The sequence below is a fragment of the Neodiprion fabricii genome, chromosome 7 (assembly GCF_021155785.1).
Source record: "Neodiprion fabricii isolate iyNeoFabr1 chromosome 7, iyNeoFabr1.1, whole genome shotgun sequence".
NCBI lineage: Eukaryota > Metazoa > Arthropoda > Insecta > Hymenoptera > Diprionidae > Neodiprion > Neodiprion fabricii.
The window spans coordinates 23,959,302-23,981,469 of NC_060245.1; the positions used below are offsets into that span (position 1 = coordinate 23,959,302).

The 22,168-nt window shown below is 40.7% G+C and overlaps 3 protein-coding genes across 4 annotated transcripts; 2 read left to right on the top strand and 1 right to left on the bottom strand.

Annotated features, from left to right (window-relative positions):
• Positions 1-7,914: 7,914 nt before the first annotated feature.
• LOC124187094 (zinc finger protein 37 homolog) lies at positions 7,915-10,842 on the bottom strand. Its single transcript, XM_046579347.1, has 2 exons — positions 10,577-10,842; positions 7,915-10,332 (listed from the first exon to the last, which is right to left on the bottom strand). The coding sequence occupies exons 1-2, from the start codon at positions 10,712-10,714 to the stop codon at positions 7,915-7,917; spliced, it is 2,556 nt and encodes an 851-aa protein (XP_046435303.1). The 5' UTR covers positions 10,715-10,842.
• A 994-nt stretch (positions 10,843-11,836) lies between these two features.
• LOC124186538 (solute carrier family 35 member F2-like) lies at positions 11,837-15,572 on the top strand. 2 transcript variants are annotated; one of them, XM_046578330.1, is made up of 9 exons: positions 11,837-11,993; positions 12,603-12,712; positions 12,801-12,994; positions 13,072-13,243; positions 13,340-13,496; positions 13,573-13,783; positions 14,037-14,164; positions 14,346-14,544; positions 14,619-15,572. In XM_046578330.1, the coding sequence occupies exons 1-9, from the start codon at positions 11,872-11,874 to the stop codon at positions 14,652-14,654; spliced, it is 1,329 nt and encodes a 442-aa protein (XP_046434286.1). In that variant the 5' UTR covers positions 11,837-11,871; the 3' UTR covers positions 14,655-15,572. The 2 variants fall into 2 exon arrangements, with proteins under 2 accessions (XP_046434286.1, XP_046434287.1); XM_046578331.1 differs by lacking the exon at positions 11,837-11,993 and adding an exon at positions 12,129-12,147 and having other exon boundaries at positions 14,331-14,544.
• A 156-nt stretch (positions 15,573-15,728) lies between these two features.
• Positions 15,729-21,607, top strand: LOC124185931 (RNA polymerase-associated protein CTR9 homolog). Its single transcript, XM_046577158.1, has 14 exons — positions 15,729-15,847; positions 16,107-16,205; positions 16,304-16,543; positions 16,621-17,193; positions 17,279-17,398; positions 17,485-17,795; positions 17,869-18,394; positions 18,475-18,669; positions 18,739-18,855; positions 18,937-19,247; positions 19,380-19,720; positions 19,828-20,014; positions 20,097-20,657; positions 20,809-21,607. The coding sequence occupies exons 1-14, from the start codon at positions 15,809-15,811 to the stop codon at positions 20,903-20,905; spliced, it is 3,717 nt and encodes a 1,238-aa protein (XP_046433114.1). The 5' UTR covers positions 15,729-15,808; the 3' UTR covers positions 20,906-21,607.
• Positions 21,608-22,168: the final 561 nt, after the last annotated feature.

A 22,168-nucleotide genomic window follows, 5' to 3' on the forward strand; every position in this document is an offset into this window, starting at 1 on the left:
CGCAACCTTCGGCGAGACTTCTCGCTTGTAGTTTCAGGAATGCGAGATTCCGATCCAAGTCCCAAATTGTCACTTAAATAAATAAGGTAATACGGGTAAAGTGGCAATTGGATGAAAAGATTTTAAGATTTTCTTGAAACTGTGAATAATAAAGCCCTCAAAATCAAACTTCTCCAAGTGTTTTCATTGTCTTTAAAAAAGAAAACTCCTAAAAATAGATATGACTTTAGACCGTCCAGGCTGTAACCCTTCCCCTTAAACTACAGGGGAGGGAGGGATAATTTTCCTCGAACAGAAACTGGCTCGCTTGGTATTCCGCGATTAACACCATGTGTGGATATTTGCAGGGAGATTTCGGATCTCCGGAGGATTGGAGAGAGGCGAAATTAAGCTGTCACGCCGCGCAGCTCCCTGATTCGTGATTTATTCAAAAAATCAGATTTCGATTCGGCATTTCGTGATTTTCTACTCTCGAAGGAAAGGCGACACGTCGTTGATTGGACGGGCAATCAATCATCCTTTCGTTATTCGTTTTTTTTCACAGAAAAATTTTGACGGGGCCGTCCCCGGGGTATTAGAAACTGGAAACGAGAAACCAGCTGGAAAATCAACCATATACAGCGAACAGCCAGATCCGTCCTACATTTCAGATTGCATCAAACTTCGATACAGAAACAATAAGCTGTAATAATACATTTTTCATCAAACTTTTTCGAGACAGGTTCGATTACTCAACTCTGAAGGGTGCAAATTTACCCAACAAATTCATCTTCTCATCCCAGCTATTGTCAACTCTGTATAATAAAATTACGGCGTCGATGCATCTCTCATTGTTCACAGACTAACTTTTGACGTACTAGCAATTACAGGTAGAGTGATGATGAAAAGAGAAAAGTTCGGGGATTTACCTACAACTTACTCCGCGAGACTTTGTACGTAGCTTTCCGAATTACCGATTCATTCTGCAACCTCGAAACACCGCGAGGCTGCGGAGAGATCTGACGGGTTATAGATTTATTAGGAACAGGGTATTAACTCGTGTAATATCGCTCAAACCGCAATCGCGACACGCGTGTACGCGGTGTAGATCCGCCTAGTCATATCGATCACTCTCGTAGTCCCATTGTCGTCGATTTACCAACGGATCGTAATTTCAACGGCACGCATACACCTGCCTTTCGAGATTAGTTTAGACTCGGATTATCCTATCCGCTCCTCGCAACACAAGTAATATCAATTAGCCGAAACGCGGTCGAGAATTAACATCAATACGGTCATTACGCGGTAAATTATTAATGATATTTCAATACGTAACAATACATGTAGATTAACTCATGATTGGAATTATACACGTGATAATGCCGGGGCGCAGGGGACGGGAGTCGAAATCCCGAAAGACGAAAGAGTCGACTGGTCGAAAACCCGAAATTTTCGAGATGCGAATTTTCAAATAACGAATGAGCAGTCTACCGAAATTGGAATTTTCGGTTAATCATCCGGTGGAATAACTGTTTTCACAAAAGTTCATTTAACCGAACGTGCTTTTATTCGAAAAAGCATTTTCAGAACAGTCGGCATGCCGATTGAACAAAGCACAGAATGCGAAGATATGGAAAAATAATAGTTACGATATTGAAAATTGAGAGCGGCTGATACTTCGAATAGCCAGAGAACGAAAAATATTATTTGTCGAAGATCGAAATTCAGAAGGAGCAGAATCTCGATCCGTAAAATGCAGAACGACCAAAATCCCGGAAGGACGAAATACCGAATCTCTTGAGAATTCTGAATTTGTCAAATTCGTAAACTCTGTGCTAGTTTTATGAAGATTATCTCATTGTGTCGGACGATCGTCCGTATCATCGAAGAAAAAAAGAACGCAAAGGAATAGGCATCATATTATCAATAACATTTAAACGGTACATCTTTTTTCCCGTACGTTCAATTGATTCGAGGCATTATTACGAGTTGATAAGAATAAATGTGTATCTGACGTCTTGCAGACTTTCGGTATTTTGTCCATTCTGGCTTAGTGGGTTCCGGGATTTTTACATTTCGAGTCTTTGGTCATTCGTTGTTAATAGATATTTGAAAAGTCGACTATTTGACTTTTCGGTATTTTCGCAATTCAATATTTCGTATTTATGTTCTTTCTAAGTTTTTAACAGTCGGTAATTTGACTTTCGGGATTTCGTCCCTTCGAATTATTAATTATTCGCATTTTTGAACCCCGCCCGGCGCACGAAAAATCCGTAAATCAATTCGGTGAGCAAATTCTCTCCACCGCCGCTGCAGACGTCAAATTTTATCGTTGAAATGCAGTTCCCGTTCTAAAATTCTAAATTCAAAGGAAAAATATCCGTCCACCCGGGTGGCGGGGATTTGCCAGCGTTCGTGTATCCACAAAGTCAATTCCCCGTGGTCGGGAGTAAAAATACGGTGTAAATTCGGTGATGTTCGGCAACACTATTCCCAATAACGATTGACGCAGAGCCGTCGTAAACGGAGAAGGAACGCGATTCCATCGACACCCCGATTCTCTCTGCAGGCAGACGGCTTGACTCGCCGACTATATATACTTATTCGCCCTAACAGCCGAAGAGATAGGCGCATCCCTTGCCAATCCATCAGGGAAAAAGGTCGACAGTTGCTGATGAACTAATCGGCGGATGGGCATTAGAAGCGTACAATGCATTACGGGACATATCGACGCCTCTTACGAAGAGTAGTACGTTTCAGATTTCTTACGAAAATTATCACGTCTCGATTAGTGTAGTAAAGATTTCGATAGTACCGAATTGAAAGTCAATTTGCGAATGCAAAAGTGCACTTTTGCGCGTCAAAAAAAAAAAAACCTTATAAATATCCTCGAGATTGCGTGGTCGATGCAGATCTTAGAAAATTTAATCCTGTTTTTACAGGTTCTTTACAGATGTTTTAAATTTATTCTAAATTTTTCATCAATGCACGAATATCAATTGGTCTTGTTATACCGACGATAAATTGTTTTTATACTAATTATATTATCGGTCCTCAACTAAATTATGCGTGATCTTTCTCCAAGAGTGTAACAAACTATTGTATCCTATTGGAGATGACTAAATCAGTCTTTTTAAATATTTATATCCACCGATACAGCATATTAATTTTCGTAAGAGGCGTCGATTCATTGTCTCACCTCACTTTTAGCAATCAGATACTTACACGTGACTCCACATATCGTATACTAAACACTACACGATGGATACCGTTGCGCTTGCAAGTGACGCGGTTTTTTTTTTTTATTTTTTTATTCATTGTTTCTTTTTGTCATCGCCCAACACGACCTTTGACGTCACCACGGAATTTAATTTCTATATATTCCCAACGGATGAGCCTCCGTTATAAAATTCTTCGGCACAATTTCATCCGCGCACAGCACATTGCGATGATGGTAAAATAACAAGAAAAAGATAAAAATGAATGAAAAATATTGCGCTTTCACAAAAAAGAAACGTTGTATCGGACTGGTTCGACGTAATTGAAAAGAGAAATGTTAAAAATAACGAGGGGGAACGGAATTTTCTCTCGTGACGCGGTTATACGATATTTGCATAGAGCTGTTGCAATATCAAATTCTTTTTCCAGTTCTGTAACCGACAAAATATCTACCCGTCCCATAGAGCGACGAACCCCGCGTTTTGCGGAATCTCAATTTTACCCTCAATTTGACTCTGTGCGGCGATTACGTGATGCGTGGGTCAAAATGATGCATGGATAAAAAATAAATAAATGAAAATTTTCATCGGATTCCAAAAGTTTTACCTTTATCTGTACTCGCAATTTATTTTTTTCGTTTCTTTTTTATTTTGTACGTGAACTGGTCTCGGGAAAACTTGGAACATCGGCCGTCGTCTGTAATTCTATAACTATATACATGTATGTATATGTATATACTACTAATACACCTGCAGCGGAGAAAAAGTTTAACAACTCATGCCGGTAGGTGGGTACAAGACAACGTTTGCTTTAGGAAAAGCTCCAAGAATCTAAAATCCCCCGCAAAGTTCCCAGTTTACCTCGGTTGCTTCTTGTTTTACTTTCTCATCGAGAGATACTTGAAATTGGCAAATTAAGCGAGACGGAGAGAGAAGCGATAAAGCATACATGGTGGTTGGTGCAGAAATTACTGTCAAAAAATTGTCCCAATCGTATAAAATGAGCAGGTAATATTTACGCAGTCCTTCATTCGTAGAGCTAAAGTTGCTCTTTTCGCTCTGTGCAAGAACTCCTCGTTACTTTAACAAAATGTTCATTTTGCCTCGAGCTACGTGGTATTTAAATTGCCTGCAGTGGAAAAGTATCGCAATATCGGAGTAGTGAGAATGTTGCATGACCATATAACCTTTAGAAAATCTACCATCAAAGTATGAATAAAGAGCGCGTCGAAGACGCAAGAAAACCGCTACTGGTGAATGAAATTGAACAGTGAATGATAAAGGGGGAAAGCGGTGGAAACGAAAAGGGAAAATAAATTATTGCGAATTGAAAGACGGGAAAAGAGCGGATAGCCAGAAAAGAAACGGTTCGTTTGACGGACTCTCGATCGACCAAAGCGTTCGGCTATATGACTCCCGGGAATCCCCGGGGAATTCGGTCCCTCCTCCCTTCCCCACCACCGTCCCGGATCTACCCTCGTTAGAGGATTGCGTACAATTGGATTCTTATCTCGCTAGGTGTGTACCTGCCCATGTCTACCCTCCACTATCCTAGATCGGGATCGTCGAGCATCGCGCGAAATTGCGGACCGCTTTGCTCTAGGCGGCAGTCTGGGTCTTTGCACGAGTAAAAAAAATGGCAATTCTCCTTTTCTCTTCGTCTCTCTGTACGACTTTATCGCTTTTAAAACCAGGCCAAATGCCAACTCTAGTTTTCACATAGAAAAATTATGCAAAGTTGTGGGAACGTCGAAATAAAAATTACAATATAATTTGGCCCGATCGATGCTTCTACGTGTAAGTGGTAATTGGCTGTTACTGAGGGGGTGGGCTTGAAACTTCGAATTTGAGAAGTTCCGTAGAAACCAAATTCGGAATTTTTTCGTGGCGAAACTTGAAGCAAAGAATTTTGAGCCGTCGTGTTTCCGATCATTCGAAACTTTGTCGTTTCTTCAAAGTTCAATTTCTTTACTTCAAGTTTCGCCGACAAATAATTCGGAATTTGGTGCTTTTGGAACTTTTGAAAGGTCGAAACTTCAACCCCGCCCCGTTACTGAAAATGGGTTTATCATCCGATCAGCGTCAAACCGAGTCCCAGAAGTTTTTGCGTACCGTTGGCAACGTTGGATAGAAGGAAAACTGCCACGAATTCTATCAGCCGAATGAAGAAAAAAATATGATCGGGCGTAGCTGCAAAAAATTTCAAGAATGCCCCCCTTTCCTATCCTTTCTCTCAATTTTTTTTCTTCGATTCTCCCCGGAAAAATATTCGGCAACCGCGATATCATGCTGCTTACTATTTTGATGGATAAAAAGAACATCAAACCGAGTTCTAAACTCTTATCGCGTATAAACTCGATGCTCCAACGCACCCACGTATATAACGCTAGGGCAGAAGCATAATCGAGCTCCTCGGTAAAAAGTATCGGAAGCAGATAATATATTGGAAGCGCCGAAGAACTGGAGGCGAGGAGCTAAATGTGCAGCATCAACTTCTGGGGTGTATTTCCGGGAGTAGATATTTCCTATCCGTCAAGTATCGGGAATATTTGACTACTCGATCGAGGCGTTAGCACGGCGATACGAAGTGTACGCATTATACTCGACTACCCTCGGCGAAGAAACTTTCAATCCCTCGATTTTTCCAACCGACTTATACGAAAGCGTCGATATTATTTCTGCACACAGCGTCGCCAGGACCTGAGTTACGGCGTCGTACGAGACCCGGAAACCAATTACCTCCGCGTAGATTGCACATAGATTACAGGTAGGCGCGGGTAGGGTAAAAAACTGCGAAAGAACAAAAATTCGAAGAGACGATATCCCGAAAGTCAAATTACCGCGAGCTAAGATCGTAGAAAGACCATGAACGCGAAAAGTTGCGTTGTATAAAAATAAAAATTGGGAACTCAAGAATGTATAATAAATAAATTTACACGGACATTTATTTGAGAATGAGCCAGATTACGATGCGCAAAATATTGGATTGCGAAAACACCGGACAATCAAGAGGTCGATTTTTCAAATGTCAGACTCGTGCCGAATTTGTCAACAACGACTGACGAAAAAATTCGTGTTTCGGTACACCGATCATTCGTCGTTTCAAATTTCTTTTTGTTCTTTCGGGATTTTGAGCCCCATCCCATTTAACCTGACTGCATTTGCAATATTCTCCACAAGGAATCTCTTTTTTAACACGTCCGCAATTTTTTTTCGTGCATTTCGCTTTCCACCTCTTTTAAATACATTGTCTTACTCAACATTAGCACACTTTTTACAACGATTCCACGTATTTGGCAAAAACATATAATAATACTAAATATTATATTTTATTAACACATTCCAGTCAGTATTTGTTAAAAAAAAAAAAAAAATATAACAATACTGAGAATTGCTTATTGTTTACGTATTCTAAAGTCAGATGGACGTCCAAGACAGAGCTGTGTTTTCTGTTCATATTACAAAAATTACAAAAACAAATTCTTTCCTCTGTACGATTATTCTTCTACGCTCCATTATCTATCATTCGGCTAACCGTGCCATTTCCCCTCGGACAGACTACGGGACGAGGATCTCCTGTTAGTCGGGGTTAGCTCGATGTTTCCAGACTGCATACATGCCCTGGCGTCGTTCGACAACGTGCAGGCGATTAGCCACAAGAGACACGCAACATTCCGTTTCTACTTGATAAACTTCGATTGCAATTAATTCAGGCAACGCCGAAATTCACCAACTAATTTTGTACTGTCCTTTCGAAACCCATCCATTTGCCTCAAGGCTGCCGGTAAAGGCAAAAATTTTTAAAGGAATTAGACGAGTCGAATTTGGAGGAATCGTTGACCGGAATATAACATCGAACGAGGTTGAACTTAGTAACGTTGTCGTTTTTCTAATAAACAATTATACAACGACCGAAATCGACGATTTCTTCCTTCACATATCCTTCACGGTCGCTAACTCCAAATTGATTACCAACTTCAATCTGATTATATCGAGACTTCGATTTTGATTCTTTCTACCCCTGCGGTTTTCCGCTTCTTCAAACACGACACTGACAGCCGGCTACCATCAGGAACTTTGCACTGTATTCAATTTAGCAAATTTTATCCTTTTGTTCAAAATAACCGTAACGTTCGAAAGACCCGACGGATACCCGCGTAGCAGAGAAAATTCGCCTCACGCCCTCTGCCTGATTTCGCACGGCAAAGACGACACCCTCTCCCTCGTCAATTCAGCCAACGATATCGACTTTACACCCTTCGGTAGGTGCTGGCGGGTTAAATTCACGTGCCTTGAGCGGCCACGAGGCGGCTACAGCGTGTATCGATACCTGTAGTAAGCACAGGAGCGATTTGAATTATTTTTTTAAATCCAGATCAACCTGATAAGCCACACAAGTAAGTAAGCCATAATCGTATTAGAATATTTTGCAATGTATTCTAAGAGGGTAATTTGCTGAAACAAGGCAAAATTGAGACTACCAAGTTGCCAGGATAACCGATCGGTAAGGAAGGAATGGAAGTGGATATGATATAAATGTTGTTGAATAAATAACGTAGATTATATTTTCACCGACACAAAACTAAGTAGTTTTGATACATTTTGAAATAAAACGATTGGCAGTTTTGTGACATCGACTTAGTGATATTTGTACGTTAATCGGTATGAGAAATTGGAAAATAAATGACAAGGAAAAATTCTAAACGTTTCGGTAATTCTATTCAGTGTTCTCCGCTATCAACGACGGTATTTCAGCCAATGTTTCGGAATAGGTGGTTAATTCCTCCATACAACCGTCGTTAAAATTTTCTGCTTTCATCCGGGGTCTACTTTGCCCATTTGCCTTTCTTTCGGCATCTCCAACCACTGTCGCGTTGCAAGACGAGGAATTATTCTCCTTAGTATCTAGTTCAGCTTTGGTGCAGTGGACCTTAATCTCAGTTGATAAAGCGGCTCCATTTTCTCCACTTTGCTTTTCTGAGTTCAGTTTATTTTCCCAAAAACCATCAGAATCCTGGGCCTCCCTGCTCTGATTCTCTGTAAAAGACCTGTTGTCGGGCAAATCCTTGTTGTAAAATTTGCAAACGACAGTGTCAAGTTTTTCATCAGCCGTTGTGACATGTCTTTGCCGAGAGATTTTATTATTGAATGAAACGTCGCAGCTATTGCAAGCGAAAGGTACATCCCCGATATGAAGGTACATATGAGATTCAAGAGATGATTTCTTCGTGAAACTCTTTCTGCATACCTCGCATACGAATGATTTGTAATTAATGTGATTATGAATGTGTCGCTTCAGTTTTCTCTGCATATTAAATGTCTTTGGGCAGAACGAACATTTGAAAGGCTTTGATCCGTTGTGTTCGTCAACGTGGTCGTAAAGTTTACTCTTGTTGTCAAAGCTTACGTCACAAATAAAACAAGTGAAAGGAGCTTCGTCCGGCATGTGTTCCTGTACATTGTGCTTCAGTACTGCTGGCAGCGATTCAAAATTGCCAAAACATGTGGTGCAGCGGTAAGACTGTGGTTGAGTGTCTCTGCGTCGTTGATAAGGAAAAATGGCCGAATCTTCGAATTTCAACGAATTATCTTGAATATCTTTCAGCCAATCTTTTTGCCGATACTTTTTATCCATACTTGACGAATCAACACCCAGTAGCGCGGATGACGTTTCTTTATAAGAGAAACTGTCCAAGCTGCAAATGGATGCTGGTCTCCGATTAGTTTCAGTTTCGACAGAGCAATTCACGTTTGAATTATTGTTCTCTCTCTCCTTTTTTTCAACTGAGAAAGAGCAGTTATTATTTGTGTTGCTGACTTCATTTTTAATAAATATCTCGCCACTCCTTTTGTCGTTCACATCCTCGTAACTTAAAATGTCCTCTCCATCAATCCTCATACTGATATCCGGAACAGTAGGATCGTCAGTTTCGCTGATAATAGACCCAACAGTAGACTTTGCGACTAGATGGTAACCCTGGGAATCGTCTGAAGAGTTATGTGCCTGCTCCTCCTCGTATTCCTCGGTGAAATATCCCATAGTTTCTACTGTTTCTGAATGGCAAATAGAAGTTTTTTCTACCGCTCGTTCTTCACTCTCGACTGAATTAATTCCAACGGAAATATCGGGAAATTTGCTAATTTCATTAGCACCGACGACTTCTGGTTTCTGAATTGATTCCCTTTCTGGCTTTCTTTCGTCCACTTTTGTCTCCCTTTCACCTTTACTTTCATTCAAGTCCAAATCTTGTTTTTGTAAAACATTTTCCAAGATCTTTACATCCATTTGATTCTTTGGATCCTGATCAACCTGGGGATCCTCCATTTCATTGTCATCGTCGATAACAATAATAATATTGGTATTGTTTTTCAGCTGAGAATTATCCTTGCTACCACATCCTTCTTCGTTAATTTTAACACATTTTTTTACCGTAGAAAAGTTCATTTTTTTATGTTCCCCGCAAGTTGAAGAATCCCCATTTCTCACTTTGTTCAAATCAACTTTTGTGAACGAAGTCTCTGCAGGAAGTCTAAGCCTCTTGGTGAGTGGCGCCGGATCCTCGATAACAATGCTTTCAATCGATTTGCTTCTTTTCCTAGAAACGGTTACAGGAAACACAACAATGTCCTCTTTTCTTCTATCAGAACTCTTTTCGTGTCGCCCAGCACATAGATCAGTCACAGGAACCACTTCGATTCCTTGCAGATTTCGGACACTGTGCGATACTTTCTCCATACTGATTCTCCTCTCAGCTTCTTGCCTCCTTTTCATGGCGTTTTCAACCTCAATTCTCACTTCATCCGAAATATATTCAACTACGTAGTCATCTTCAATACCCTGGGGCTGAGTAAAAGCATTTCTTTTGTTATGCTGCTGTTTTTCATTGCTTGAAAGAAAATTTGCAAATCCACCGAATGAATCGGCGAAGCCAAGACCGCAAGAGCCGCTGCCCGATATCTGTGAATCGGGTGTCTTTCTGGCGATTAAAGTATCCTTGTTGCTCAATTTGTTCTTTAGTAGAAATTTCAACTGATTATCAGCAGATTCGCATTGTTCCTTGAAACAATAGAAAGATTCTGCTAGGAACAAGCATTTCTTGCAAATCACCTTCGGCAGACCGTCGTTTTCGGATATCTGCGAAAAACAGTAAGCAAGTGAACTGCTAGATCATAAAAGATTCCCGCCTTTTAATTCAAAGACTACAGTGGAAATTTAAGCCCAAAAATTTTAATCTGTAAGACCGTTGCGAAGATGTTTGAACAGCTACGATTGTTTGTAAAAATAGGGTAGTCATAGAAATGGATCGGTTGCGCAGAAATAAATACGGATATCGTAAATAGGGCTGTTAGATAAATTTATCTCTATCTCCTATACTAACCTCAAGCCTTGTGAAAGCCATGAGCTTCTTTGGTAGTTGGCTTACGTAAAAGCCGGATGAGAATATCGGAACCATTTCGCCTCTTGTACTGAGGCATGTTCGACATGTTTGTTTGAACATTTCTGGTACCAGTGCCATCACAATACGTGCATCAATTTATCCGCCGACATCGGCACTCGACGCAGGTTTTATTGTTTTTTTAAAAAACAGAACTAATTGTAAGCCTCGCAATGTGTTGCAACGGGGTGGTCGAGTCTCCGATATAGCTGAAATTTTGCAGCCACGGCGCCAGCTGAGCAAGTCCGACGAACAAACCAGATGCTTTACACTTTGAGCGGGTGATTCAAATGTGCCCGGAAACGAAACATCACAATTCCGATCCACAACGCGTTAAATAACAAACAGATAATATATTTAAAGATTCGGCGATATAAAGAGTTTATGAGGCGATATAGAGAATTTTTTTTCATACGGGTTTCATCAAGATAGGTTGTGCATCATAGGTGTTTCAAAAATAGAAAAAGATTCTTTTTTTTCTTCCAAACAGGTTCAAAAGTTCCATATTTAGGTATAAACATAGGCCAGTCAGAATTTGAGCTCTTAATATTAACATTAACAGGTTGCACATCGTACTTTTTTATTTTCCGTAAGAATAACATGCGAAAATAGTCGTATAACTGTATAACGATGCGTCGTACGGAAAATTAACTGGCATATTTTTGCAGCGAATTGAAAGCTTTGCAAAAAAAGTCCGTTACCATTTTATGATAAATCTACTCTTTCAAAAGTTATTCAACGTTGAAAGTTATTTAAGGACCTTGAATAACTTTTGAAAGCGTGTAGATTTATCATAAGCTGATGAGACTTTTTTTACAGAGCTTTCAATCCCCTAAAAAAATATGTCCGTGAATTTCCCGTACGACGCATCGTTAGGTAGTTATAAAAATCAGATGGGGTGAAAACCATTTTTTGCCTGTCATTCTTCTAAAAATGGAAAAATGCAATGCGCAACCTCTCAATGTTAATATTAAGAGTTCGAATTTTAACAGGCCTATTTTTATACCCGAATGGAACTTTTGAACCTGTTTGAAGGAAAAAAATTATTGTTTTTTTTTCCCCCGCAACGACATATTGTGCACACTCCAGGATGGATCAGAGATGGCGGAAGAGAGGATCCGCGCACCTGTCCGCCAGCCTGCTATCTGCGATGAATCTGTAGCAAGCAAGACCGGGGTGTAAGTCGGGAGGGTGTCGGTAAAGCGCAAGCGCGTATTCCACCCGGGGCCAGGGTGAAAATGCACCACGGCAAGGGAGTGTCAGGAGGCGGTCGCCTCAGCCGTCAAAATCCGAACATGCAGCCACCGCAAAATGGGATTTGCGATAAAATCGAGAATTACATATCCGAGCTCGGAAAGTGGTACGTTATTATGGATCGTAATCGTCTCCTTGGGTGATTCCGATACCCTTCCGGGTAAACATAGATTTTTGTGTACACGCGCACGGTTTGATCGGTCGAGGGGTGATAACTCAACTCGAGTGCTGTAGCGTAATCAGTGCAGGTGCTGATAATAGTAAGTGCTTATCTCACTTAGGGGAAGGACGAACTTTGAACTCTGCGTATTAATCGCAAAATTATTCAATTATTTACTATTTTGAATTGAGTTTTGTATTACAATTTAAATGTTTTCGTCGATATTGAAGACTTTGATCGCGGGTCTGTTGCTTTCTTTCAAATTAAACTGCGCAAACAAAGCGATTGAAGAATATTGTCAAATCGATGCAAATATTGGAAACACCTTTTGGGTTAGAAGCGCCACGAAGGAAAAGCACGCATCGCTTTACGCCGCGTCTTTGTATATTATCCGCACCTATGGTAACATTCTTTCCTTTGTTCATTCGAAACTGAAAATGGAACGATTCAATTTTCGACAAGAAATAAAAAAGCAGCGACCACGATTATTACAAATTAATTATTACGACATTATATCGTATTTGTTCAAACAACCTGTAATACGAAAATTCGCAGGTCCGTATGGAAGACCATAATATTGGGTCAATTTCTGTCCGTCGTACTGTGCTTCATGACGATTTTCAACCACCACATAAACACCGAATACCACCTCGCCTTGCCAACAGGTACGTACATACATACATTCGAAGATTGTAAACCGTTTGTCATCTATTCTCTTGCATCGATATTTTTTCCTCGTCGTTTTTTCAACAGGTCAGAATCTCCCCCATTACGCCATGATGTGCATCGTCTACACGACGTGGATGTCCTGCAGGGGGGTTGGCAACGGATTAATATCCGTGACCAGGGCAAGAGGATGGCGTTATCTTTTACTCGCGCTGATCGACGTCGAGGCGAAAACCTTGGTCACGGCCTCTCATCAGTTCACAAGCCTCGCCAGTATACAAGTGGGTTCAAGATTTCTTCCTAGTTTTTTATTTTTTACGTTTATCAAGTCGATCATCACATCCACTTTCTCTGTTAGCTCTTATTGTTGGACTGCGTGGCAATTCCAGTTGCTTTAGCGCTATCCTGCCTGGTTCTGGGAGTCAGATACAGGATGGTGCACATTATCGGAGTTTCGGTCTGCCTAATGGCCATCGGAAGCCTGGTGTGGGCGGACATCGAGGACGACAAGGACTCAACAGCTATGACTGGTTTGTCTTTATCGAGTCGAAAAATTGGTTCCGATCATGATCCGTCGACGTCAAAAGGGGACTCCTGATTGTTTTTTTGTTTTTTGTCTTTTTAAGGCAAAAATCAACTCGTCGGTGACATGCTCTGTCTGGGTGGCGCGATCTTGTTCTCCGTGATAACAGTCCTCCAGGAACTGGCCGTAAAGACCGTTGACATAATAGAGTACCTGGGAATGATAGGATTTTTCGGCACGATCATCAGCTGCATGCAAGTGTAAGTGATTCCCGACATTTTAACATTGAACACTGCAATCCAGCGAAGCGACTTGTCTTTGTTATAATTAAATCAGGGGCGTTCTCGAGCGGCTACAACTGGAATCATTCTGCTGGGACAACGCTCCTGTAATAACGTTCCTCATCCTCTACTGCATCACTCAGTTCGTGTTTTACTCTCTTGTACCTGTGATCCTTTTCGAATCAGGAGCAACTGCGCTTCAGCTCGCACTCCTGACTGCGGATTTCTTCAATATTCTATTCGGGATGTTGACGAACCAGTACAAGGTATTTTTCTTATTTTTTTATTACGGTATCCTAGGGGCCATTCAAGTATCAGCCAACGCTAACACAAATAATAACGCTGGCCAATAAACTTTTGAAAACGCGTTAGCTAACGATGAAAAACAGTAGCGGGCAAAACAAGTTATCACTCGGTGGGAAATTCAAAAATTTGCAAAAAATACGTCGGCTGATAGTTGAACGGTCCCTTATCAAACGTGCTTTCGGTCGATTCGTACTCACACCTTTACTTTTCCAGTTTCACACGCTCTACTTCGTTTCTTACACCTTGACGATGAGCGGCATATATATTTACGCGATTCAACGGACACCGATTTCGTCAAGTTCAAGAAGACAGCAAGTCGAGCAGCCGGCCCCGGACTACAGGTACGAGCTAGTAAAATTCGCTGTACGGATTTTATGCTTTAAACTTATAGTTGAAGTCAATTTTCAAGCTTGTCGATTTAGCAGGTGTGTTTAAAGCATGGAATCTGTGGCGCGCGTCCACCCCTCCGTGTTTACTTGGCTAATATTTTACAACGATCGATTAAAGCGACATTATTTTAAGACACATGTCACATCCCGACGTTGGTGAAGTTGAAATGGCAACGAGTTCAGGAATGTCGGCTGTCAGCGGTACCCTCGATTTACGCGCCTCGACGCTGAGCAGCGAACGAGAAGCCATCATCGACGCCACGAGTCTTCCTTTGAGCGTCAGCTCGGACACGGCCTTTACTTCGTTTTATGGCAGTCAGGTGAATCTAAAGGTGCGGGAACTGGTTTTGGAAAAAGAATATTCCCTTAAATTTCATTCGTATGACTGCGTTATATTTTGTTTCAGACGGTAACGACGAACGGTGGTGGTGCGGCATGCTAATAATTATCCATTGACACGATGAGACAATTTTACCACCGTACTGTGCGTATAGTTAATTCGAAATCCATTATTCAAACGCAAAACTTCACGCGCACACATCAATTATCATATACACGTCGACGCAAAGAATAAAAACATCACAATCATCACCCGAAAGCAACAGACTTAACATTTGTATTTACAATAATGATTATACAATGATAATAAGAAATTCAGGCGCTAATTATATTAGGTATAATGTTGTCGATGTATGATCGATCCGTAATTGATATAAATATTTAATTATTACGATACAATACTGCATACGTTTAGAGTAGCATTTAGATAATTGAAACGTTAATGCCACTTTATAGAAATATAAAATGAAAAATGCAAAGCCATGACGAAACGGAAAAAGACGTTTTTAACCAAAATATAACAAAACTTCGTGATTAAAGTAGTAAAAAAAATGTGCCAAATGTCAATGATCATTTTAAATTAGATTTCACAACAAGACGCACAAGAAAACAAAACGAATGAAATCCATACACGGCACAGGAAATTTTTTTTATCTACATTCGTTACGATTATTAATATTATTTATCGCGATTTTCAAGATTCAATTTCACATCTTGCAGCAATTAATAAGTTGTAATTCTTTGATTAACAATTGTGTTGAAATTTATGTACATACGAAAAAAAAACAAAAAATGGTTATCTTCAAACTGTAATTTATGTAACCCTGTTATAACGTATGATTACATAAATAGGAAAGTATCATTTGTGTTTAAATTAATGTGGATTCAATTTGAAATAAATATAATACTTCAAGGACTGTAGTAAAAAAAAAAAAAAAAATGAAACCAGCAAAAACTGATTATACACATCCTGAATAGTGTGGTATATCTTGTAAATTTTGTATAATCCAACTGCAAGACTCGAAATACCGTTTTAAATAAATAAATTCCAACAGAAAGAAATTCACGGTGTATACGATAAATTCTTTTTGAAAAGAAAACGCACGGAAAGTAATAACGCGATTGAAAAGTACACCGTGTCACGTTTCGCGCAAGCGCCGATTTCATTCACGGCAACGATGTCTCGCTCGTCTCACTATTCAATTCGCTTCAGTAGCGATCGTAGCGAGACGGTGACGAGCGCTAAAGGCCGAAGCGATGGCGAGCATCGAGATACCTCTTCGTGATACGGACGAGGTAAATTTTCATAATATCTACCTTATTTTACGACCAATTAAGCTGGTTTCGATTTCTCATCAACCAAGTTCGAGGCCCGCGTGTCTTGTTCGTAAACGAGCCGACTGCGTGTCAAACACACCCAACATAACCTAGACGAGCGGGGCTTCTCATGAGAAAACCGACGCACTCGTTGTGTATCATTTACTATCGAAGCAACTTACAAATCCACGCTTCCCAATTCGCAATACGGATGAATAACTCCTCTTTCCGCAACTAGGTAATCGAATTGTACCTGGATCAATTACCCGACGGCGATGAGGTTCTCGGTATTTTGCGGCAGGAACATGCCCAGCTCAGCATCTGGGTCAACCTGGCGGTGAGAGTTCTGCTTTGATTTGGGCCCTAGATTAGGCGTGTCACCGTTTACCGATTAGACGTATAAATATTAACCGACTGATATTTCTTTACGCACAGCTCGAGTATTACAAACTACAGAAGATCGAGGATTTTATTAAGATTCTGGAGTCGTCGAGGATCGACGCAAACATTGACTACAGGGATTATGAAAAAGACCAGATGCGAGCACTGGACATGCTGGCCGCGTACTACGTCCAGGAGGCGAATCGCGAGAAGAACAAAGACAAGAAGAGAGATCTCTTCACCAAGGCAACGTTGCTCTACACTACGGCGGACAAAATTATCATGTACGACCAGGTAAGTTTTGGATCCACCTTGAGGTAGAAACGTGACAGAAGCAGGCAAGGATTAATTTTGTTTTATTATTCCTACAGAATCATCTCCTCGGTCGAGCCTATTTCTGCCTCCTCGAAGGGGACAAAATGGAACAGGCAGATGCACAGTTTAACTTCGTTCTGAACCAATCGCCTAACAACATTCCGTCGCTCTTGGGGAAGGCGTGTATAGCTTTTAACAAGAAAGACTATCGCGGAGCTTTGGCATTTTACAAAAAGGCACTCAGGACGAATCCCAATTGCCCGGCGGCGGTCAGACTCGGAATGGGACATTGTTTTATGAAACTGGGTAACCAGGACAAAGCCAAAATGGCGTTTGAGAGAGCTTTGCAGTTGGACGCGCAATGCGTCGGAGCTCTGGTCGGCCTGTCTGTACTTAAATTGAATCAGCAGCAGCCGGACAGCATCAGAACGGGTGTTCAAATGTTGTCCAAGGCCTATACGATAGACTCGACGAATCCGATGGTTCTGAACCATTTGGCCAATCATTTCTTCTTCAAGAAAGATTACAACAAAGTGCAACATTTGGCTCTGCACGCTTTTCATAATACCGAAAACGAGGCTATGCGTGCTGAGAGCTGCTATCAACTCGCCAGAGCCTTTCACGTCCAGGTAAATACCTACCTCGGCGGTAACGGTTTTAGTCTTTTCTGAACGGTGCTGCCGCTTTACTACACGTTAAACGCAATATTTTCAGGGAGATTACGACCAAGCCTTTCAATACTATTATCAGGCGACTCAATTCGCTCCCCCGGTTTTCGTCCTGCCTCATTTTGGCCTTGGTCAAATGTACGTCTATCGTGGAGATGCCGAGAATGTAAGACAACGCAATTGTTCCGACAAGAGGTTACTTGTATACCTAAGAACTTGTTCGTGTGTTCTATCAAATTCATTTCCCTCCAGGCAGCGCAATGTTTTGAAAAAGTTCTGAAAGCCCAGTCCGGCAATTACGAAACAATGAAAATTCTTGGCTCTTTGTACGCCAACTCAAGCTCCCAGTCGAAAAGGGACATAGCCAAAAGTCATCTGAGAAAAGTAACGGAGCAATTTCCTGACGATGTCGAAGCGTGGATCGAATTGGCTCAGATTTTGGAGCAAAGCGATCTAACGGCTGCATTGAATGCTTATGCTACAGCCACCAGAATTCTTAAAGACAAAGTTCAGGCTGATATTCCACCTGAAATCCTTAATAACGTCGGTGCTCTTCATTACAGGTAGGTCGAAGCTGAATTGTATACTCTCCTCTGTAACTGAGCTTGCAGAAGTAAAGAATTTCTGTTTTACTAGACTTGGAAATTTGGAAGAGGCAAGAAACAACCTGGAGGAGTCTTTGGCCAGGTCGAAAACTGACGCTGAACAAGATCCTGTTTATTACAATTCCATTGCAGTCACTACGACGTATAATTTGGCTCGCCTAAACGAAGCATTGTGCGTATTTGACCGGGCAGAAAAACTGTACAAAGACATTTTAAAAGAACATCCGAATTATGTGGACTGCTACTTGCGGTTAGGCTGCATGGCCAGAGATAAGGGTCAAATTTACGAAGCTTCGGATTGGTTCAAAGATGCCTTGAGGATAAATAACGAGCATCCGGACGCCTGGTCACTCTTGGGAAACTTACATTTGGCTAAAATGGAGTGGGGACCGGGACAAAAAAAATTTGAACGGATCCTGAAAAGTCCAACGACCAGCACAGATGCCTACTCGCTTATTGCCTTGGGTAATATTTGGCTGCAGACTCTTCATCAAAGTGGGAAAGACAAGGACAGAGAAAAACGGCACCAGGACAGAGCCTTGGCCATGTTCAAGCAAGTGAGTATCACCCTTTTTAATGACCGTGAAAAGCCTTGTGGATCGAAGCTATACTCAAAAGATATGATCGAATTTCTCAGGTATTAAGAAATGATCCAAGAAATATTTGGGCCGCAAACGGTATAGGAGCTGTACTTGCTCACAAAGGTTGCGTCAACGAGGCCAGAGATATATTTGCCCAAGTCAGAGAAGCAACAGCTGAATTTTGCGATGTCTGGTTGAACATTGCTCACATTTACGTGGAGCAAAAACAATTCGTCAGTGCTATTCAGATGGTTGGTATTACGAATTAACGAATGTCGTTTTATCTATTTACCATGCTTTGAAAATAATTTTTATTTCAGTATGAAAACTGCTTGCGTAAATTCTACAAGTATCATCACGTAGAGGTTCTTCAATACTTGGGCAGAGCTTATTTCAAAGCTGGAAAACTGAGGGAAGCTAAAATGACTTTGTTAAAGGTATAGAAACAGCAATGTCACACATGACACTTTCTATTCATTTCTGTCGCTGACGCGTCTGATATTTACTCGAAATTCCAGGCTCGCAGAGTAGCTCCCCAAGACACATTACTGTTGTACAATATTGCTCTGGTCCTACAAAGATTGGCGACGCAAATTTTGAAGGATGAAAAATCGACGTTGGTTATTGTATTGCAAGCTGTACATGAATTAGGATTATCCCACAAATATTTTCAATTCCTGGGTATGCAGGGTGAAAAAATGGATCAACTTGCTGAAATTGAGGCAAGAAAATGTCAGGATTTGCTGTCGCAAGCGCAATACCACGTTGCTCGAGCACGAAGGCTGGATGAGGAGGAAAAAATCCTCCGAAAAAAGCAGGAGGAAGAAAGGTAACAATTGGATAAGCATTCCTGTTAATTTTTATATAAATAAGCGCCGAAAATTTCTACATGGGAATACGCTGTGAATCGATTTGTTTTCAAGGTTTCATTTTCATTTTCATTTTTTTTTTTTTTTTACAGACAAGCCTTCAGAATACGCCAGACGGAAGAACAGAAAAAAGTGGAAGATATGCGTCGCCAGAAATCAGAAGCCATGTTACAAAAACGACAAGAATATGTGGAGAAAACGAAAAATGTTTTACTATTTGGCGACATGCCATCAGAAAAGCCTACAAAGAAGGGTAGGAAAGTAAGGTCTGAACAATATCTAAGCGATAGTGGCTCAGATAGAAATGAACGTACCGAAGATTCAGCTCCCAGAGAAAAAAAACGCAAGAGAAAGAGCAGCGGTGAGAGAAAGGAACGGAAATCGTCAGGAAAGGGAAGAAGGAAAAGGCATGCTAACAGCGGAGAAAGTGGAGGTAAGTTTGAACATCAGTAATATAAATTGATATTTTCATTGGCTGCTTAAATCCTGTTTTGAATGTTTTGTAATCATTAACAAATCGGTCCCATTTATGAACTACAGGTTCGGGAAGTGATCGACCGAAAACTAAGCGTGGCAGAAAAGCGGGAGGAAGTAACAAAGGTAAAGGATTTCGCAAGAGCGGCACCGCTGATTTATCAAGTAAACAAAAAATGCGAATTGTTTCTAAAGAAACTATTTCGACAAGTGAATCTGAGAGCGATAATGAAAGGCCTAACATGGCGAGCGGGTAAGTGATCATTCTGTATTTTCATTTCACTGTAGATGCCTGTGATGATCCATTGTCTAATTTTAATTCGCTAATATTTCAGAAACGAAAGCGGGGAAGAAAACGCAGGGCGAGGAAGGCGTAGAATCGCATCGGAATCCGAAGGTTCTCGTGCCTCACGTTCCAGATCTCGTTCTAGGTCAAAGTCTAGCAGCCGTTCAAAGAGTGGATCCCGATCGCGTTCAAGAAGCGGTTCACGATCCAGGAGTGGATCTAGGTCCAGATCTACATCTCGCAAAAGTGCCTCGAGGTCGCGAAATCAATCACGGTCACGCTCCAGATCTAACAGCGGATCAAGAAAAAGTGGTTCGAGATCGCGATCCAGATCTAGAGGAAGCAGTGGCTCGAGGAAAAGTCACTCTAGGTCCAGATCCAGATCCGGATCCGGCTCACGATCGAGATCAAGATCAAAATCTGGTTCAAGATCACGATCCAGATCGAAATCAGGATCAAGGTCAAGATCACGATCAAGGTCACGATCACGATCAAGATCACGCTCAGGCCAAAGCAAGTCCAAGAGTAGGAGTAGGTCACGGTCCGGATCAAGATCGAGATCGAGATCAAAAAGTGGCTCCAGGAGTAGAAGTGCGAGCGGATCAGCAAGGTACGATAGAAAATTATATATTTGATTACCACTCCAATTTTCGAATATACTTCGAATTTTTGATGCTTTTCATGCTTCATTTCTACACCAGTCCGACTTGGATGATTTACAACCCTTGCTTATTATTATTGATTGAGAAATATATTTACAGATCCGCAAGTCCTGTGTCTCGGAAATCGATATCTGGCAGCGAAGATGGTTCTCGCCATTCGAGTCCGCAAAGAGGTGGACAGAGCGGTAGTGAGTAATGGAAAACTGACAATTTCACTGTCATTAATTGAATAATTACTACCTTAACTACCTATACAATATCCAATTTTATTATAGTTTTTCCTGAACCTAATTATCAGAAAAATAATTTTTTTCACTAATTCTCAATTCACAAGTTGGCCAACGTCTTATCGGTATTCGAAGGGTACTCTTCAGTTTCAAATTGTATAAACTAGACCATGCTAGCACAAAAAAACTGAAAATACTCTTGCAATATTATAAAAACCAATGGCTTAGGATCAAAACCTATGGTGTCTATTTCGAAGGTAGCGAGAATGACATTAACGAGAAAGTGAGAAAACTATTCAATTGATACTAAGCCTTTCGGAACTAGGAGTAATTGTATGTGAGTCGAATAAGGAATGAACCATTCACACTAACGATAATGAGTTACCCTTCGTGCTAGCTACTGAAAAACAGAGTTGCCAAATTTGCAAGCAAAGAAATATATTTATGTAAGTAGAACGTATTGAATTAGCATCGATGATGTGAATTTTAATATCATCGAAGCGTTAAGAACGACAAATTTGTGATAATTTAGGAGTTGAAGCAACAAAGAAATCTAACAACTGTTACATTTTACCTATACAGGATTGAAATTATTGTAAACTCTGTGTATCAGTGGAAAAAAAAATTACCCGCCTTGAAACCATCAATAAAATATCACACACAAGAATTCATTTGATTGCCTATTATTTTTACATCCATTTTTATCACAAACCTTACTATCCAAAAAACAAATCTAGTGAAAAGTTTTGATGAAAATTGAAAGTTGAATGGGACCACAGAGAAGTTTGCAGCTTAAAAGATGAATAATTACTATCAATGAATTGTTACAGCTCATCGTTGTTACAAGCCTAGTAAAGCAGCGGGTTTCTTGTCGCGTATCTATGCTTACCGCTTTGGAACGAGTACATATTTGACGTTCACAATATAATAAATAGCTATTACAATGCTGCATCAAATTCAGCAAATGGCAAGTATTAATTCGAATATTCGTATAACTTTGAATTATCGCCGCAGGTACAGATTAGCCTAATCAAATCTGAGCTAGAAAACACATGTATAAATTCTACCGCCACGCCATGAAAGAGGAAAAACGATAGACAATGCGATTTATCTCCCAGAGCAAACCCATTGTGCGAACTGGCAGATCTGTCGAAGAATTTATATTGCATGCAAAGCTCACCAGTCAACTTTCGATTAACCGCTACAGCTGCGCTGTTGCATCTTCTGACTTC

What these genes read in the sequence shown, in the direction of transcription:
- LOC124187094 (XM_046579347.1), bottom strand. Translation starts at nt 10,714, where the DNA reads ATGGCACTGGTACCAGAAATGTTCAAACAAACATGTCGAACATGCCTC. An exon ending in TGGCTTTCACAAGGCTTGAG is followed by an intron (nt 10,333 to 10,576) that starts GTTAGTATAGGA and finishes TGTTTTTCGCAG; the next exon opens with ATATCCGAAAACGACGGTCT.
- LOC124186538 (XM_046578330.1), top strand. Translation starts at nt 11,872, where the DNA reads ATGCACCACGGCAAGGGAGTGTCAGGAGGCGGTCGCCTCAGCCGTCAA. An exon ending in CCACCTCGCCTTGCCAACAG is followed by an intron (nt 12,713 to 12,800) that starts GTACGTACATAC and finishes TTTTTTCAACAG; the next exon opens with GTCAGAATCTCCCCCATTAC. An exon ending in TGTTGACGAACCAGTACAAG is followed by an intron (nt 13,784 to 14,036) that starts GTATTTTTCTTA and finishes TTACTTTTCCAG; the next exon opens with TTTCACACGCTCTACTTCGT.
- LOC124185931 (XM_046577158.1), top strand. Translation starts at nt 15,809, where the DNA reads ATGGCGAGCATCGAGATACCTCTTCGTGATACGGACGAG. An exon ending in GCATCTGGGTCAACCTGGCG is followed by an intron (nt 16,206 to 16,303) that starts GTGAGAGTTCTG and finishes CTTTACGCACAG; the next exon opens with CTCGAGTATTACAAACTACA. An exon ending in TCGTCAGTGCTATTCAGATG is followed by an intron (nt 18,670 to 18,738) that starts GTTGGTATTACG and finishes TTTTTATTTCAG; the next exon opens with TATGAAAACTGCTTGCGTAA.